Here is an 18,824-nt window from a genome sequence, read left to right as displayed (position 1 = left end):
AGGAGTCGTTTAGAAAATGATTACTAAAATCGAAGTTTAGAGAAAGGGAGCTCAAAACAAAACAAAAACCAAAGGGTAAAAACTCTCACACCCTAAATATAAATTCTGCATTAAAAAAAAAAAATACTGTGCAGGTTAAACAAAAATAGGAAATAAATTCTAAGTGTTTTGTAAGTAATGAATGACCAATAGATTGTTTAGCCTACATTTAATTAAGTAAAATCAAATTAGTGCCGAACATCTTTCCCAAACACCAAATCATCTAAGACTTTAAGATATTTTTGTATTTTCCATTAGAAAATTTAAAAACTGAGAAATTTCACTTTAATTAAATGTCATGTAACAACAGTTGAAAACGTTTTGAGACAGAAGAAGGGAGGTGGTGGGAGTGAAGGAGAAAAATAATAATAGGCAAACCCCTACCTGAACCAACTGGAGATGAGCCAACACTGAGGCTCTGTAAACTTCCATTCCTGAGCAATGTAGGAGATTTCTGCAGACTAGAGCTTGTTATGCTTCCTGCAGCTGATGCTACAGATGATGTTGGTGAAGCAGAAGAAACTGAGAGATGAGAAACATTCTCTTGATTTTTGTTTCCTTTGGGTCTGCCAGGCCCATGCTTACTTTGTTTATTTCCTTTCCTTTTCTTTTCCTTTACAGTTTCTTCTTCTATGCCAGAAGTTTGAGCCCGCTTATATCCTGCTGTAGGAAGGCTGGAATTACCCAAATCTCCAGGTGAATTTTCAAAGCTTTTAGGCTGTGAAGTAACAGCTGAGGTTGAAGGGAGGCCAATTAAGGTACTAAAACTATTTACCCCCCCTTCCTGGCTTCCAGACTCTCCTTTATGTACATCTTTGGTTGTTGATGACTGTTGGGAGTGAGAGTAACTGTCATTACGCAGATCTGAGTCTGTAAAGCTCAGGAAATCCTGGGGAGACTGCACTGAACTTCCAGAAGATGACTTTACACTGCCTGGAGTTCCTGAAAAACTGCCTGTAGTTAAAAAAAAAAAAAAAAAAGTTGGGGGATGGGGGGGGACAGAAAAATTGGATGCTAAAGTTCCCATAAGCAGCAGACATGATATAATCATTAAACAGAAGAGTTTAAAAAAATTAACATACAACACTTAGGACATTCGTATATTAAGACTTGTCAAATTTATCCCCAAAATTACCTTTAAAAATATGTGTCATTTTATAGATGGTATTAAATGTTTACTGTGGAATTGTAAGCTATTACTTAAATAATTATTAAGATATAAGATGTGCTTTATTTCACCCACCTTTTGCCACAGCAACATTCCGCAATTCTCCCCCAAACACCTCATGTATGCCTGAGGAAGGACTAAAGAACAGTAGTCTCCTTTCCACAGTCATGCAAGAAGACCTAACAAGACTATAATCTGACTCTGAATGTCTAGGGGAACTTCTTTTTTGAATATTGAAGGTATGATTGAAAATGTTCCCAATATACAATAAGAACTTAAGATGTTTCCTAGGTTATGAGTTCTAAGTTTTAACTTTAAGACATACTAGTGATTGTTATTGTTCAGCTGAATCTACCACAATAGAAAATGGATTTGACAAAATAATGATCATATGGAATCTAATCTATATCTCACATTCTCCCAATCCAATTTTCATGGAACTTCATAAAGAAATCAGCCACCACTGCTTATTCTTTCTTTAAAGAACATCAGTACCCCACCATACCATTCTAAGATATAAGAAACTTAGGCTGGGTGCAGTGGCTCATGCCTGTAATCCCAGCACTTTGGGAGGCCGAAGCGGGAGGATCATGAGGTCAGGAGTTCAAGACCAGCCTGACCAACATGGTGAAACCCCGACTCTACTGAAAATATAAAAATTAGCCGGGCGTGGTGACGTGTGCCTCTAATCCCAGCTACTCAGGAGGCTGAACCCGTCTCTACAAAAAATTTAAAAATGAGCTGGGCATGGTGACGCATGCTTGTGGTCCCATCTACTTGGGAGACAAAGGTGGAGGCAAAAGCTAATTGAGGGTCTGAAGCGGGAAGAATGCTTGAGCCCAGGAGGTCAACTTTGCAGTGAGCCGTGATCACATGACTGCCCTCCAGCCTGGGCAACAAAGCAAGGCCCTGTCTCAAAATACACACACACACACACGCACACACACACTGAAAACCTGGAAAACAGGTTAGTGTGTTAACCTGTTAAACTTCAAACTTTATAACAAATGCATTATTAATCAACAACTTATTTACTGAGACCTATGTAAATCCCCTAAAAATTGTCTAGTATTTGTTTATCTACTAAAAAATGCAAACCTTGATTGTATTTATTTATTTAGTGGGTTTTATTGTTTGTTTTTGGTTTTTCGTTTGTTTGTTTGTTTTTTGAGGCAGGGTCTTGTTCTGTCGCCTAGGCTGGAGTGCAGTGGCACAATCACGGCTCACTGTAGCTTCAACCTCCCTGGGTCAAGCAATCCTCGCACTTTAGCCTCCTGAGGAGCTGGGGCCGCAGGCAGACATCACCAAGCCTGGCTAATTTTGTTTGCCTGTCCAAGGAGACAGGGTCTCACTCTGTCACCCAGGCTGGAGTGCAGTAGTGCAATCTCAGCTCACTGCAGCCTCAACCTCCTGGGCTCAAGCAATCCTCCCACCTCGGCCTCTGAAGTAGCTGGGACTATAGGCATGTGCCACCATGCCTGGCTAATTTAGGGTTTTGCCATGTTGCCTCAGATGATCCACCTGACTGAGCCTCATAATACTGGAATTACAGGCATGAGCCACTGTGCCCAGTTCACACCCAGCTAATTTTTAAATTTTTTGTAGAGATGAGGTCTTACCACATTGCCCAAGCTGGCCTCAAGAGTTCTGCCCACCTCAGCATCCCAAACTGCTAGGATTATAGATGTGAGCCACCACGCCCGGCCAACCTTAATTGTTTTTAATGTTTAGGAAATATAAATAAAAAACATTTATGGAAAAGACACCAGGAACAGTATCTCACACCTGTAATCCTAGCACTTTGGGAGGCCAAGGCGGGAGGATCACCTGAGATCAGCAGTTCGAGACCAGCCTGGCCAACATGGTGAAATCCCATCTCTACTAAAATACAAAAACTGGCCAGGCATGGTGGCATGCACCTGTAATCCCAGCTACTCAAGAGGCTGAGGCACAAGAATGACTTGAACCTGAGAGGCGGAGGTTGCAGTGAGCCGAGATTGCGCCACTGCACTCCAGCCCAGGCAACAGAGCGAGATTCCGTCTCAAACAAAAAGAAGGACTGTTCTACAGAACTCAAAGCAAAGCTCCAGCTTTTATTATTTTTCTCCCCAATTTTAAGCATTATTCCATATCTAGTTAAACATTAAAATTACAATTCAACTCTGGAAGCACAAATCATATTATAAAAGGAAAGAAAAAGTCCCTATTAAAAAAATTTAATAGGAAACACTATCTTTAAAGTAATCTTACTACAGCAACTAATCATATAATAATCTAGAACATCCATTAGTTATAAGTTAAAAAAAACCAATTATTTTACAAAGCATAACTATTATTAACCATCTTAAACACAAGTATTTTAACTAAAACATCACTAATACCTTGAGGAAAAGGGCTAGCTGCTGACACAGTTGTTCCTGGATTTCTTCCACCACCAGGCTTTCTTCCCCTTTGACCTGAGCTGTGAGCTGAAGATTTCTTTCCTTTGCCCTCTGACCCTCTAGTCTCTGAAACATCTTTTCCACTAGAGGTGTGTGCAGAGACTTCCTGGAAATTTGCATTTGTAAATCGTGCAGTAGTATCTTCCAAGCGCTTCAATGATCCAGATATAGAGTTGTTGCTAGTGCTTGTATAAGTCTAACATTTTGATTCAAAAAGGGAAGGAAAAAGAGTTGATTACATTTTAGTTACAGAAAACAATGGGTGCCACATTAATAAGAAGAACTTGCAGAATAAACACAAAGTTTCTGTTCTAAAAATAAGTCAGTTCACCTAACAAAATCATCCAAAAACAATTTAAGTCTATTATAATTACTTTAAAGAAAAGGAAAGAAAAGAAAAAGACTACATAATTTAAAGATGGCTGTTTCAGGATCAAATTGCAACAACTAGTAAAAGTATGTATTAGTTATATTTATGAAGTGACACAGTAATACTGAAGATACTCATTTGTCAAGCAACATCATTTTTTTTTAACAGTGTCTACACTTCCTAGACATGAAATTAAAATAAGCTTTAGTGTTCAACACAGGAAGGTGACAATAAGGGAACTAAGGTGCTACAAATCCATTAGAGGACCATATCCATGAGTTTATAAGGCTAGCGGAGGACAGAGCAAAACTTTTTAAGGATTTCAGGTGAGGGCCCCTTTGCAAAAAAAAAAAAAAAACAGAAAGATTTGAAACAGAAATCATTTTTCCAATTGTTATGTTGAGGAAAAAGTTATATATCGCAAAGGTAAGATTTTATAACTATCCCAGAAGTGGTTCTCAATCATTCCCTTGATCTGCATTTGTTAAGGAAAAAAGATGAAGACTTGTATAGTTTCCAGTTTTAGCAATCATTTTTAATACAAGGTATACCCAAATAATGGTGAATAAAATGACTACATGAAAGTGTATTATACCAGATGCACATTAATCACCATGTTTTGAAATCAAAGGTTTATAAAGTCCATAAGGGCAAAGATTTTGATGTTGCTATTAAGTTCACTAAAGTATCTGAGGCATGCACAGCATAAAGTTCACTAAGCGCTTGCTACATAATCGGCACTAAATTTTTGTTGGATAAGTTAATACTTTTTTATTGTATCTATCTAAAATCTCTGCTATAAAAATGAAAAAAATCTGAAAATATGCAAAAGTGAATTTTCCCACATACAGCCACCACTCAACACAAACAATCAGATGAATATGAAAAATGAGAACATGACAATAAAATCAAGTTTCAAAATGGCTGGCATTTTTAGCAAAAACAATTTCAAAAAGAGGAATAAGAGAAGAAATTAAGTGTTTGGAAAACCAAATCTTGCTGCTTTTCTGTCACCCTGTTGCCATCCCCAGCCCCCATCATCTCAGTGCCAATAACGGATATTCATCATTAAATAGAAGAAATATTTCATAAAAACAAAGTACTCCACTATTCTAACAAACTACAATCCACAAACAAGAACAAACGTTTCAAAGTAAGTTTAAAAGGAAAAAAAAAATCCCATTTTACAAACCAATTACATTTAAGCTGATGAAACTTCATGGCTTACTTTAGAAATATGAACCTTTTCCATGCTGGGCAGGTCAATTTGGAAACCACCCCACCTCATTTTTCAAATACTTTTTCCAATTACTTGAGTTGATCCTGAGGTTCTCCATTCCTCTCACATCTGATCCTTGCATGACCTAGTGAAGTTTAAAAGTCATCTAAGAAAACACAGTGGTGTTCTTCACTCATGTATTTTTGCTCACGTATCAAATAAAGAATGGAGAGAAAATTGGGTAGAGTACTACAAATGGAAATACGCTATTCACTTCCACATGACAATCTACATTAGAGATGGTCATTTTTCCCACTTATTTAACAGAACACCCTTGATCAAACCCTCAAGTATAAATCTGTCCATAAAAACCCATGAAAACATGACATTTGGAAGAAACAGTATTACAAAGAGAGCAATGAATAAAACAATCAAATTTCAGTGACAAAAAATCATATTAAAACTGTAACTGAACATTTTTTAAATGTCCAAACCTACGTTTCAGAACATAATCAGACTTAATGTGAAAAAAATGAATTTTAGCTTTAGATGTTAACAATTTTTAAATTATACATAATGACACTAACTAAGGCAATGCAGGGTTCATTCAAAGAGAAACATCTATTTTAATTCCATGTTTAAAAATGATTTTAAAAGTACTTGTTCCATAATGTGCTGTTGGGACAACATGGCACTAGGGAATTCCATTATAAACATACAATGATCAACTCAAAATCGAAGACAGGTAAAAGGAGACCAGAGGGAGGTGGGAGATGGCTGAAAGACACACTATGAGTAAGCCCAAGACTAAATTCACAAAATCTTGTTTCCTCACTTTTGTATTCTAAATGTCTATCATAGTATGAACATCTCACTGCTCTGAGTGTAATTCTTGTATATAATAATACTTATTTTTAATGCAAATTGGAACACAACATGCAAACTACTTCATTTAGTGCTCTACTGAAAAATGTAAGTTCTTTTTTTGTTGTTGTTGTTTTCTACTGGAGATAAAACTAGATATTTGGCTGTACTGAGAGTCTCTGAAGTGCTGCATAAATACTTTGTTCTACATTGTGATTTACGGGCAACTTAATCTTTTAAAAGGCTAATTCAGAACACACGTCATTTTTATTTCATGGCCAACTATTAGTCCTAAAATAAGCTGCAACACCAATATACCTACACAATAGCATTAAGTGGAAACAAAAATTATTTACTTCAAACAAAAATTTAAAACTAGATCCAAAATTAAACAATGACTCTATAACAAGTAACCAAAGAAACAGCAGCTATGATTATTTACAAAAGGTATGGTTGCCTCAGATTAGTCTACAAGGCTCTGTCATCTGCATTGGTGATGAGAAGTGCTATGCCTTCAACCATTAGAAAACATAATGTGCTGGTTAAAATTTTAAAATAAAATTATGTACTATTCAAGTGTCCCATAAAAACCACAAACTTTGTACCAAGCCAACCTTGAGACTACAACATGTAAACTACCCAACATAAACCACCAAAAGAATGAGTACATTAAAAAAAATAACAGTGAGCTGCAGAACAACCTTAAGTAGCCTAATTTACATGCTACTAGAATACTCAAAAAGAATGGGAGGATCAAAACAAACGAACAAAAAATCCCCACAAAACTGAAGAAATAATAGTAGGAAAAATTATAAAATTGATGAAAAAAAAAACCCCACAGTTTAAGAACCTCAAGTAACCCCAAGAAAAATAAATATGAAGAAAAGTAAATGAACTCAGTTCATTATCAAATTGCTTATCATTAAAAACCAATGATAAAGAGGAACTGTTACAAGAAACCAGGCTTTTCTTTTTTCTTTTTAAGGATGTCTTACACTCCAAAAACAAAGATTAAGAATGAAAGCAAAATCTTCCCTGAAAACATTCAATCTAGAAAACAGGAGAGTACTAAAAGAAAAAACTGTCAACTTAGAATTCCACAGGCAGCTATTATAAAATATCTTTCTAAAACAAATACAAAATAAAGGCTTTTTTGGATATAAAAGCAGAAAGAACTAATCACTAGGAGACCAACACTACAATAAATGCTAAGAGAACTATTTCAGACAAATAATAAACGAAATGTGAATATACCAAAAAGAAGGAAGAGCATTAGAAATGTTCATTGCTAATGGTAAATATAGTACAGAGAGATGATGATGATGTGAAATTTCTCATCACACCACTCAAAACAGTGTGCAAATTATAATATATTTATTTCTGGAATTTTCTATTCAATATTTTTCAGACCCCAGTTGACTGAAGATAACTGAAACTGTGAAAAGAGATAAGGAAGGAGTAACAGACAAATACAGTAAAAATGGTAAACAATAAAGACTTGTTCATTATTTTACTTTTTTTTTTTTTTTTTTTTGGAGACAGAGTCTTGCTCTGTCGCCAGGCTGGAGTGCAGTGGTGCAATCTGAGCTCACTGCAACCTCCACCTCCCGGGTTCCAACGATTCTCCTGCCTCAGCCTTCCCAGTAGCTGGGACTACAGACACCTGCCACCATGCCCAGCTAATTTTTGTATTTTTAGTAGAGAGGGGTTTCACCATGTTGGGCAGGATGGTCTTGATCTCTTGACCTCGTGATCCACCCGCTTCGGCCTCCCAAAGTGTTTGGGAGTACAGCCATGAGCCACCGCGCCTGGCCTATTTTAAACTCTTTATAAGACAGATGATGTAGAGCAAAAGTAGTAACAATAAATTGTGTTTTATAATATATGTAAAAAAACAATAAGTGATAAAAATAGCACAAAACCAAAAGGGGAGAAGTATACAGCTACAAGGTTCTTATACTATATGTAAACTAGTATAATATTGCTTGAAGGTAAACTCTGATAGACTAACGATGCTATACCGTACTCTCTAAATCAAACAATACAATATAACAAAAAATTATTGCAAATCAGGCAAAACTGAATCATAAAAAAAGTTCAATCAAACATACAGCAGACAGAGAGAGAGAAGGGAAGAGAAATGATGGGCAAAAAGGATTAGCAAATGTTAGATTAAAATGCAACTACACAGAGGCCAGGTGCAGTGGCTCACACTGTAATCCCAGAACTTTTGGAGTCAGGCAGATCGACTAAGGTCAGGAGTTCGAGACCAGCCTGGCCAACATGGTAAAACCCCGTCTCTACCTGTAGATTAGCTGCACCTGTAGTCTCAGCTAATCAGGAGACTGAGGTGGGAGATCGCTTGAACCCAGGAGGCAGAGGTTGCCGTGAGCCGAGATCAAGCCACCGCACTCCAGCCTGGGAGACAGAGCGAGACCCTGTCTCAATAATAATAACAGTATTATAATAAAATACAACCACTCAGAGAATCATATTATCTGTAAATTCTCTAAACACCCCAATTAAAAAGCAAAGATTGCAACCATGAATGAATAAACTCATAACATGACTATACACTGCCTTAAAAAAACCTATTTTAGCTGGGCACAGTGGCTCACACCTGTAATCCCAGCTGTTTGGGAGGTGGAGGAGGGTGGATCACCTGAGGTAAGGAGCTGGAGATCAGCCTGACCAACACGGAGAAACCCCGTAGCTACTAAAAATGCAAAATTAGCTGGGCGTGGTGGCACATACCTGTAATCCCAGCTATTCGGGAGGGTGAGGCAGGAGAATCGCTTAAAACCAGGAGGCGGAGGTTGCGGTAAGCCAAAATCGTGCCATTGCACTCCAGCCTGGGCAACAAGAGTGAACCCCCCCGCCCACAAAAAACAAACAAACAAACAAAAAAGAAGCCTAATTTAAGTTAAATTAACTTCAGGCCAGGCGCAGTGGCTCGCGCCTGTAATCCCAACACTTTAAGAGGCCGAGACAGGTGGATCACTTGAGGCCAAGAGTTCAGGACCAGCCTGGCCAACATGGTGAAACCCCGTCTCTACTAAGAATACAAAAATTAGCCAGGCGTAGTGACGCACATCTGCAATCCCAGCTACTTGGAAGTCTGAGGCAGGAGAATCACTTGAACCCGGGAGGCAGAGGTTGCAGTGAGCTGAGATCATGCTACTGCACTCCAGCCGGGGTGACAGAGCGAGACTCTATCTCAAAAAAAAAAAAAAACAAAAGAAAAGAAAAAAGAAGCCTATTTTAAATATAAAGGCACAAAGAAAGTATAAGCATGGGAAAAGAAACATCAAGCTAAAGCTAATCAATAGAAAGCTAAATTCACTATATTAATATCAGCCAGTAGATTTCACAACAAAGAATATTAACAAAATACAGTGGCTTACTCATCAAGATACAACAATCCTAATTGTTTCTGCACCTAATACCCACCACTCACAATAACTGACAGAACAAACAGGCAAAAAACGAGTAAGGATATAGAAAACTTAATATAAATCAACTTGACCTAATGGACATTTACAGAAAAACTCCACACAACTACAAATGAATACACATTCATTGTTATAAAAAACACATAGAGCCGGGCGCAGTGGCTCACGCTTGTAATCCCAGCACTCTGGGAGGCTGAGGGGGCAGGTCACGAGGTCAAGAGATCGCGACCATCCTGACCAACATGGTGAAACCCTGTCTCTACTAAAAATACAAAAATTAGCTGGGTAAGTCCCAGCTACTCGGGAGGCTGAGACAGGAGAATCGCTTGAACCTGGGAGGCAGAGGCTGCAGTGAGCTGAGATCGTGCCACTGCACTCCAGGACAGAGGGAGACTCTATCTCCCCTTCAAAAAAAAAAACAAAAACAAAAACAAAAAGCAAACAAAAAACAAACCACACACACAGAATGTTTAACAAGATAATCCATGTTCTGCATCAAAAAAGTATCAATAAACTTAAAAGGAATGATAACACAAAAATATTAAATTAGAAATCAGTAACAAAGTGAATATCCAAATATTTCTAAACTAAATAACACACTTAAGTAACTCATAGGTCAAAGAAGAAAAGGAAAACCATACAAAGCATTTTTTAAACTAAATAAAAATGAAAACACAACATATCAAAATTTATAAAGCCCTACTTAAGAGGGAAGTTTATATCATTAAATGCCTATACTAGGAATTCTGGTTTCTCGTTGAGCATATAAGGAGCAGAGAGAAGTCTTTGCTCTGCCCTAAAACAAACACAAAACTCAACAAACTGAAAATCACCAACTCTTATATCAGTGAATTGAGAGGTCACAGGGCAAACTGCTAAACAAAAAATTGGGGCTCATGCCTGTAATTCCAGCACTTTGGGAGGTGGAGGCAGGCGGATCACAAGGTCAGGAGATCGAGACCATCCTGGCTAACAAGGTGAAACCCCGTCTCTACTTTAAAAATTACCCAGGTGTGGTGGCAGGCGCCTGTAGTCCCAGCTATTCGGGAGGCTGAGGCAGGAAAATGGTGTGAACCCGGGAGGTGGAGCTTGCAGTGAGCTGAGATCACACCATTGCACTCCAGCCTGGGTGACAGAGCAAGACTCTGTCTCAAAAAACAAAAACAAAACAAACAAACGAACAAAAACAAAAATTAGCTGGGCATGGTGGCACATGCCTATAATCCCAGCTACTTGGGAGGCTGAGGCAGGAGAATTACTTGAACCCGGGAAGCAGAGGTTGCAGTGAGCCAAGATCACACCATTGCACTCCAGCTTGGGCAACAGGAGTGAAACTCCGTCTCAAAAAAAAAAAAAAAAAAAAAAGGAAAGACAAATCAGTGCACAGAGAGACTTACAACTTACCTAAGCAAATCCAGCAGCTGAAACCTCTGCAGGAACCAGTACCAGGGAAAGAAAACCTGAACTATTTTAGTTGATACTGCTGGAGGCACAGTGTGAACAAGCCTGAAAAAGAAAACCTCCAGGGGGACCTGGTCTTGGGGGACCCTCACACTTTTGTGAATTTTACCTCTAGGACCTCTAGCAGGCCCACAGAGTGAATACCGGAGACAGAGTCCCCCAGAGATCCCTCCAATAAAGGGGGAAAAGGAACCATTTCGAAATAACCAGAGCTTTCTTTTTCCTAACAAGGCCTGCTATTTAACTATTTAACCAGATTCTAACCTGTGGAGGTTTTTGTCAGAGCCTAACTAACCTAGGGAAGGGAAATGTACAACCTCAGGCGACTCTAACCATCATCCTGTCCCACTTGAGGGAGAAAAAAATAACTAAGAAGCCCCTATGCAGTTCACATTCCAGGGGTAGAGGTTCACCTAAAGACTGAAACCTAATTATAGAAGTATAAGATGCCTCCTGTTCCCCACAATTCACTAGCACGTTAACTAAAGGCCTATTTATAGTGCAGTTCCCTTTGCCAGGACATAATGTTCAACTTGAAACAACAACACAAAAGGCAAAAAATACAGTTCAAATAAAGTGAAAAACCATCAGAAACCAAGTCAGACATGGCAGGAATGTTGGAATTATGAGACCAATAATTTTTAAAATCTATAATATAAGGAATTTAATGGAAAAGGTAGACAACATGCAAGAACATATGCATAATGAAAGCAAATCAGAAATGCCAGAGAGATCAAAAACAAACAGAAATGAAGAATGTCTTTGATGGAATCATCAGCAGAGTGGGACACAACTCAAGAAAAAAATCTCTAAGCTTGAGGATATGACAATAAAAACTTCCAAAATTGAAAAGGAAAGAGAAAAAAGACTGGAAAACAAAAGCAAACAAAATATCCATGAATGCTGGGACATATACAAAACATATGACATAGTTAAAATGGGAATACAGGGAAGAGAAGAAAAGAGAAGAAGCAATATTTGAAATCATAACGTCCAAAAACTTCCCCTCGAATAAATGGCAGTAGCCAAACCAGCTATCAAAGAAACTTAGAGGACGCCAAACAAGATAAATGCAAAAAAGGAGGGGGTAAGGGAAGTACCTCCATGCTCAAAGATTAAAATCCACGAAGGAAGCCAGAAGAAAACACCTTACCCACAGAGGCACTAAGTGTAAGAATGATATCTGAATTTGCCTCAGAAAACATGCAATCAAGCAGACAGTGAAATAAAACACTTAAAGTGTGATGAGAGGGTGAAAAAAAAAAGACAAGAAAATGCAATCATATAAAATACTCAATAAAACCACAAAAGCTGTGAATGACAAAAACAGTAACAAAAATTTTAAAATGAAAAATAATAATAAATATGGTAGATATTAACCCAATTATATCAGTAATCACCTTAAATGGCAATGGTCTAAATACCCCAATTAAAAAATAAAGATTGTCGCAGATCCAAAACCAAGCAGCAACTACATGTTGTCTACAGGAAACCTACTTTAAATATAAAGACATGTAGAGTTTAAAGGAAATCGTGCTCACTTTGGCAGCACACATACAAAAATTAGAATGATACAGAGAAGATTAGTAGGACCCCTGTGCAAGAGTGACACGCAAATTCCTGAAGTGTTCCATATAAAAGTAAATAAATAAAAAGGAAATGGAGAAAGGTATACTGTGCTAATGCTAATTTTTAAAAAGCAGAAATACTACATTATGAACAGAACAGACTCAGAGCAAAGAAAGTTATCAGGACTAAAGAGAGTAATAAAATAAGATAAAGGTGTTAATACTTCAAAAAGACATAACAATCCTTAATGTGTATGTGACTAACAAAAGAAGTCAAAATATATGAAGCAAAAACTGATAGAAATTGATACTGCAGCCAGAAATTAACAGATACACTAGTGAGAAAATCAGTTAAGGACACAGTTGAGCTCAACAGTACTATCAATCAACTGTATATAATTGACATCTGTAGACTACTTTGTCCAACAACAGCAGATGACACATTCTTCTATTCTCCAGCTTACATGGAACATTAACCAAGATGGACCACATTCTAGACCATAAAACACACCTTAACAAATTTTAAAGAATAGAAATCATACAGTGTGCGTTGCTCTCTCAGACTACAGTGAAATTAAACCAGAAATCAATACCAGAAAGGTGGCCATAAATCCAAAAACACATGGAGATTAAACAAGACACTTCTAAACAACATATAAGTAAAAGAAGAAATATAAAGAGAAATTTAAAAATATATGGAACTAAATGAAAATAAAACTTATAAAAATTTGTCAGATGCTGGGAAAGCAGCATTTAAAGAGGAATTTATCGCACTGAATGAATATATTAGAAAAGAAGATAGAAGAACAATAATCTTTTTTTTTTTTTTTTGAGACAGAGTTTTGAACGTCACCCAGGCAAGAGCGCAATGACGCTATCTTGGCTCACTGCAACCTCCACCTCCTGGGTTCAAGTGATTCCCTGCCTCAGCCTCCTGAGTAGCTGGGATTACAGGCGTCCGGCACCATACCCAGCTAATTTTTGTATTTTTAGTAGATACGGGGCTTCGCCATGTTGGCCAGGCTGATCTTGAACTCCTGACCTCAGGGGATCCACCACACCTGGCTTTTTTTTTTTTTTTTTTTTTTTTTTTGAGATGGAGTCTTGCTCTGTCACCCGCGCTGGAGTGCAGTGGTGAGATCTCGGGTCACTGCAACCTCCGCCTCTCAGGTTCAAGTGCTTCTCCTGCCTCAGCCTCCCGAGTAGCTGGGACTATGGGCCTGCACCACCACGCCCGGCTAATTTTTGTATTTTTAGTACAGAAAGAGTTTCTCCATGTTGGCCAGGCTGGTCTGGAACCCCTGACCTCAAGTGATCCACCTGCCTCAGCCTCCTAAAGTGCTGGGATACAGGCGTGAGCCACCGCGCCTGGCCTTAATCTTCAAAATAGTAGAAAAAGAAGAGCCAATTAAGCCCAATGTAAGCAAACAAAAATTAAAGTGGCCAGGCATGGTGGCTCACGCCTGTAATCCCAGCACTTTGGTGGGTTAACGGTGGGCAAATGGCTTAAGCCCAGGAGTTCAAGACCAGCCTAGGCAACATGCAAAACTTATCTCTACAAAAAATTATAAGAAAAAATTAGATGGGCATAGTGGTGTGTACCTCTAGTCTCAGCTGATCAAGCGGCTGAGGTGGGAGTATGCGTGAGCCCGGGAGGTCAAGGCTGCAATGAGCCACTGCACTCCAGCCCGGGCAACAGAGCAAGACTGTCTCAAAAAAAGTTTAAGCAAGGTGGCAGGATACAAAATAAACACAGAAATTTCAACAGGATTTTTACACACTAGCAAGGAACAATCATCACTGTGGTAAGCTCCAAAGAAACGAATAGATGGTTTGTTCAAACCTACTGAGGTCTAACATGGATGGACTGAAGAAGAGGAACAAAAAGAGCAAGACTAAGGCCAGGCATTGTGGCTCACCTGTAATCCCAGCACTTTGGGAGGCCAAGGTGGGTGGATCACCTGAGCTCAGAAGTTTGAGACCAGCCTGGCCAACATGGTTAAACCTTATCTCTACTAAAAATACAAAAATCAGCCAGGCGTGGTGGTGGGCACCTATAATTCCAGCTACTCGGGAGGGTGAGGCATGAGAATCCCTTGAACCCAGGAGGCAAAGACTGCAGTGAGCCGAAATCACACCACTGCACTCCAACCCTGCCAACAAAGCGAGAATCTGTCTCAAAAAAAAAAAAAAAAAAAAGAGCAAGAGTAAGAAGAGCAAAGTAGCCCAGTGAAGGGCACCAACTTTCCTGCTTTCACCAACGAACCACTGAATTGCTATTTTTCCTTTGATTTTTACGTTTTGCCTCAAACCTAGGTTTCTGTTTCTCTACAGTAACTTTTTTTATGGTCATTCTGGAGAGAAGAAGGGCTGCAATGTTCACACATTAGTTGTGATAAGAAGCCAGTTTATTTTAGATTTGGCTAACCAGTCTGGGCTGTGTGACTATATACTCCTGAATTATAGTTTTAAAAGCTTGTGAAAGAAAACACAAAAAAATTCATAAACTAAATTTCATAAAGAATGTCTGCTCTTCAAAAGACTAAAAGAATGAAAATATAAGCCACAGAGTGAGATAAGTATCTGCAAATATGTATCTGACAAAGGACCTGCATCCAGAATACATACTCTCACAAAAGTCAATAACAAGAAAACAAGCCAATAAAAAAAAGCAGGTGGTGGGGAGATCTTAATAAACACTTCACCAAAAATAACAAATAACAAATATGCACATAAAAAGATACCAGCTAAGCACGGTGGCTCATGCCTGTAATCCCAGCACTTTGGGAGGCCTAGGAGGGCGGATCGGGAGGTCCGGAGATTGAGACCATCCTAGCTAACACGGCGAAACCCCATCTCTACTAAAAAAATACAAAAAAATTAGCCGGGCATGGTGTTAGGCGCCTGTAGTCCCAGCTACTCGGGAGGCTGAGGCAGGAGAATGCATTAACCCAAGAGGCAGAGGTTGCAGTGAGCCAAGACTGCACCACTGCACTCCAGCCTGGGCGACAGAGCGAGACTCCGTCACACATACAAAAAAAGCATATACCTACCATGGTGAGTCACACCTACCATGTGGCCCAACCATTCCACTCCTTGGTATTCATGCAAGAGAAATAAAAACATATATCTTATAAGATTTATACAATATTTATAGTAGCTTTATTTGTAACAGCCCAAAACTGAAAACAACCTGAATGTCCATCAATTGTTGAATGGATAAGCAAATTATAGTATATCCATACACACAATTGTAGTTAGCCAAAAAATGAACTATTAAAACATACAACAAGAAAAAATCTTAAAATAATTATGCTGAAAGATGCCAGACAGAAAAAGCATACATACTATATGTTTCCATTTTTTAACATTACAGAAAATTCAAACTAATTTAAAGTGACAAAAAGCAGATCAGTAGTTGCTTGGGGAAGGATGTGAACTCAGGGAGAAGGAGATTAAAAGAAGTCACAAGGAAACTCTTGCCTGTGATTGTGGTGGTAGTTTCACTAATGTGTACATATGTCAAAATGTTATCAATGTTTCTATTTTAAATATGTGCAATGTATCGTGTATAATATATTTATGATATATTAGACTTCTGAATACCTTATGGTCCTAAGATTGTGTGTATTTCCTTCAAAATTAAATTTACTTTTTAAAAAAGCTTAACTTTTAAATATAATTGTGTTGTGTTGTAAAAATACAAGGAAAGAACAGAGAGATAAAGTGACAATAAAAAAGATTAAATCTCCACTTGGATTTCATTATAACTTCAAAGTTCTAAAGATTTCTTTAAAAGATGATCCTTAAAGAAACATTAAAATTTTTAAATTACACATAAAAATTAACTTATTTTACCAAAAATTTTCTCTGAAAGTCTTAAAAATCAGTACAAAATTTAACAGCTAATTGAAAGGATTTACTTAAAATTAGGTTCTCCTTTATCCTCTTTTAAAAAATGCTGCAAAGAGAAAGAGACAAAAACCTGATCACGTATCTCTGGTGCACGAAAACCTTCCTTAAAACAAACAAAAGCTGTACTTTAAAAGCTAAGTTACCTCAAAATTCAAACAACTAAAAATTGTGAGCTATTTATAATGACGCTGAGAAACAACTAAGTCTTCTAATAATAATGAAAGGTAATGTGTTATAGATTGCTTTTAACAAGCTGTGAGGTTCAATTTGTCAGTTTTTTAAAAAGAGAACTGTTGCTTATAAGCATCTACGAATTTCTTTACCAAAATAACATTGACAGCAAGCAAATCTCTATCAGGTCAAAACGAAGACTTTCTCCCCTTTTCTTTTTTTTTTCTTTTTTTTTTTTTTTTTTTTTTTGAGACAGAGTCTCGCTCTGTCACCCAGTCTGGAGTGCAGTGGTACCATCTTGGCTCACCGCAACCTCAGCCTCTGGGGTTCAAGCAATTCTCCTGCCTCAGCCTCTCGAGTAGCTGGGATTATAGGCACATGCCACCATGCCCAGCTAATTTTTTGTATTTTTAGTAGAGACAGGGTTTCACCATGTTGGCCAGGCTGGTCTCAAACTCCTGGCCTCAAATGATCCACCCACCTTGGCCTCCCAAAGTGCTGGAATTATAGGTGTGAGCTACCCCACCTAGCATCTCCCCTTTTTTTCCTTGGCAATATCCTCTTCTACCATGGGAAGAAGGAAACTACTTTGAAGTGCTCAGAAAGACTATAAATTGGGGAAATCAGGGGAGTAACCACACTTTCCTAAAAACATAAGCTGTCTCTACTTGTTTTGTCATATTAAAGGACTCCGTACATCAAGTTCCTGCAGACACAGAATCCTATGTGTTCCATCTAATCATCTTTTACCTAAGAACCAAAATCCCCCAATCACAGAAACAAAGAGCTATGGTTTCTGGAAAAGACACTTACACTTTTACTCCCTCTGATAACAATCTTAGTGAACAATGCTTATGTATCACCGGTGGTCCACTACCATCGTTACCAAAGATTTGTGTGAAAATATTACACTAGTAAATTATAGTTGCAATATTTAAAAGGTGATAGTGATACCACATTAATAACATAATATTGAAGTAGATACTTGTTGCTAATTTCTAGTTTTAAAACATTTATATGCAAAAGGGTTAAAGGTTAGTCACAGAAAAAGTGCACTAAAAAATATAAGGCAGTATAATCTAAGTTAATAAAGAAATAAATGAAACGGAATTTTTTACTAAGGAGTAAGAGATGGTAAACTAAGGTTAAAACTGTGCAAACACTACATGATACAGACATTTAAAAATTACAGTAGTGAATTAAAGTTCCCTTGACTTTCAATTTAAGTGTGCTCTACCATCATCAACCATGGAGTCTACACATTGTGTACATGTATCAAAATATTACATGTACCTCCAAAATATGTACAACTATGATATATCAATAATTTTTAAAAATCCATATAGTCTAGAAGGAACCCTAAAGTTCTAGGTAAAACAGCCTTTCTTTCCCTGACCTATCCCTATCTTTCCATCAAGAGAAGATGAGAGTGTGGTGAACCAACGTAAAATGACACCATTCCCCAAAAAGGAACCTATGACTGAAGGCTTCTACCAGCCACCAGGATCAAGAAGAAGCCCTTACTACCTCTCTACCCAACCTCTTCAAACACTCAAGGCCTCATCTTATTTGCCTGAAGTCTACCAGGGTCAATCGGATAATGACTTTCTCCCTGTTTTTATGTCAGTCATCAAAAGACTCCTGGTCCATCCTCACCTGCCTCATCCCTACACGGTTGTGAACCTCCCCTATTATGTCCACACCTGCCACCCCTCCTTCAACAGCTGAAAGCCTTCCACTGTGCTCTGAGAACAAGGTGCAATGTACCCCATCCTTTTCTCTGAACATCTCCTCTGATTCTTGTTCCAACAAAAACTTAGATCGACCCTGAAACCCACTGTTTACTCTGCAGCTATCTCAACGTTACTTTGCTCCCACAGCTCTTGTATCACTGGGTATGGAGATGAGGTAGGTTTCCTCATTCCTCAATGTTAATTCTACAACTCTCTAAAACCTTTCAGCAAGAAAATCTCAAGTCACCAGACATTAGCAACCATTAGGTCTCATCATTAGGGTAGGATACAGCAAACTACAGGCCCTCTAGTCATCCACCTGTTTTTGTATAGCTCAACAGCTAAGAATGATTTTAATACATTTAAATGGCTTTTTAAAAAAAATCAAAAGAAGACTATTTCATAACACGTGAAAACTATATG

General features: G+C 38.1%; 1 protein-coding gene and 1 non-coding gene across 25 annotated transcripts in view; one reads left to right on the top strand and one right to left on the bottom strand.

Moving 5' to 3' along the window:
* Positions 1–18,824, bottom strand: part of MLLT10 (MLLT10 histone lysine methyltransferase DOT1L cofactor) — a 213,084-nt gene that overhangs the window by 62,383 nt on the left and 131,877 nt on the right. For 22 of the 24 annotated variants that reach the window (XM_055353859.2, XM_055353868.2, XM_063709702.1 and 19 more), the window contains 2 exons: positions 3,589–3,844; positions 424–993 (listed from right to left, as the gene is read on the bottom strand). In XM_055353859.2, coding sequence (XP_055209834.1) covers positions 424–993; positions 3,589–3,844 — 826 coding nt within the window. Of the gene's footprint in view, positions 1–423; positions 994–3,588; positions 3,845–5,246; positions 5,383–18,824 lie in introns of all 24 variants that reach the window. The other 2 variants (XM_063709705.1, XM_019035135.3) reach the window with 1 other exon arrangement.
* LOC115936081 (U6 spliceosomal RNA) lies at positions 12,548–12,654 on the top strand. The gene has a single exon (XR_004071665.1). It is a non-coding gene; the product is annotated as a U6 spliceosomal RNA (small nuclear RNA).

Source organism: Gorilla gorilla, chromosome 8, assembly GCF_029281585.2.
Source record: "Gorilla gorilla gorilla isolate KB3781 chromosome 8, NHGRI_mGorGor1-v2.1_pri, whole genome shotgun sequence".
Lineage (NCBI taxonomy): Eukaryota > Metazoa > Chordata > Mammalia > Primates > Hominidae > Gorilla > Gorilla gorilla.
Note: the sequence above shows the minus strand (reverse complement) of the source record. Positions and strands in the feature narration are given on the sequence as shown.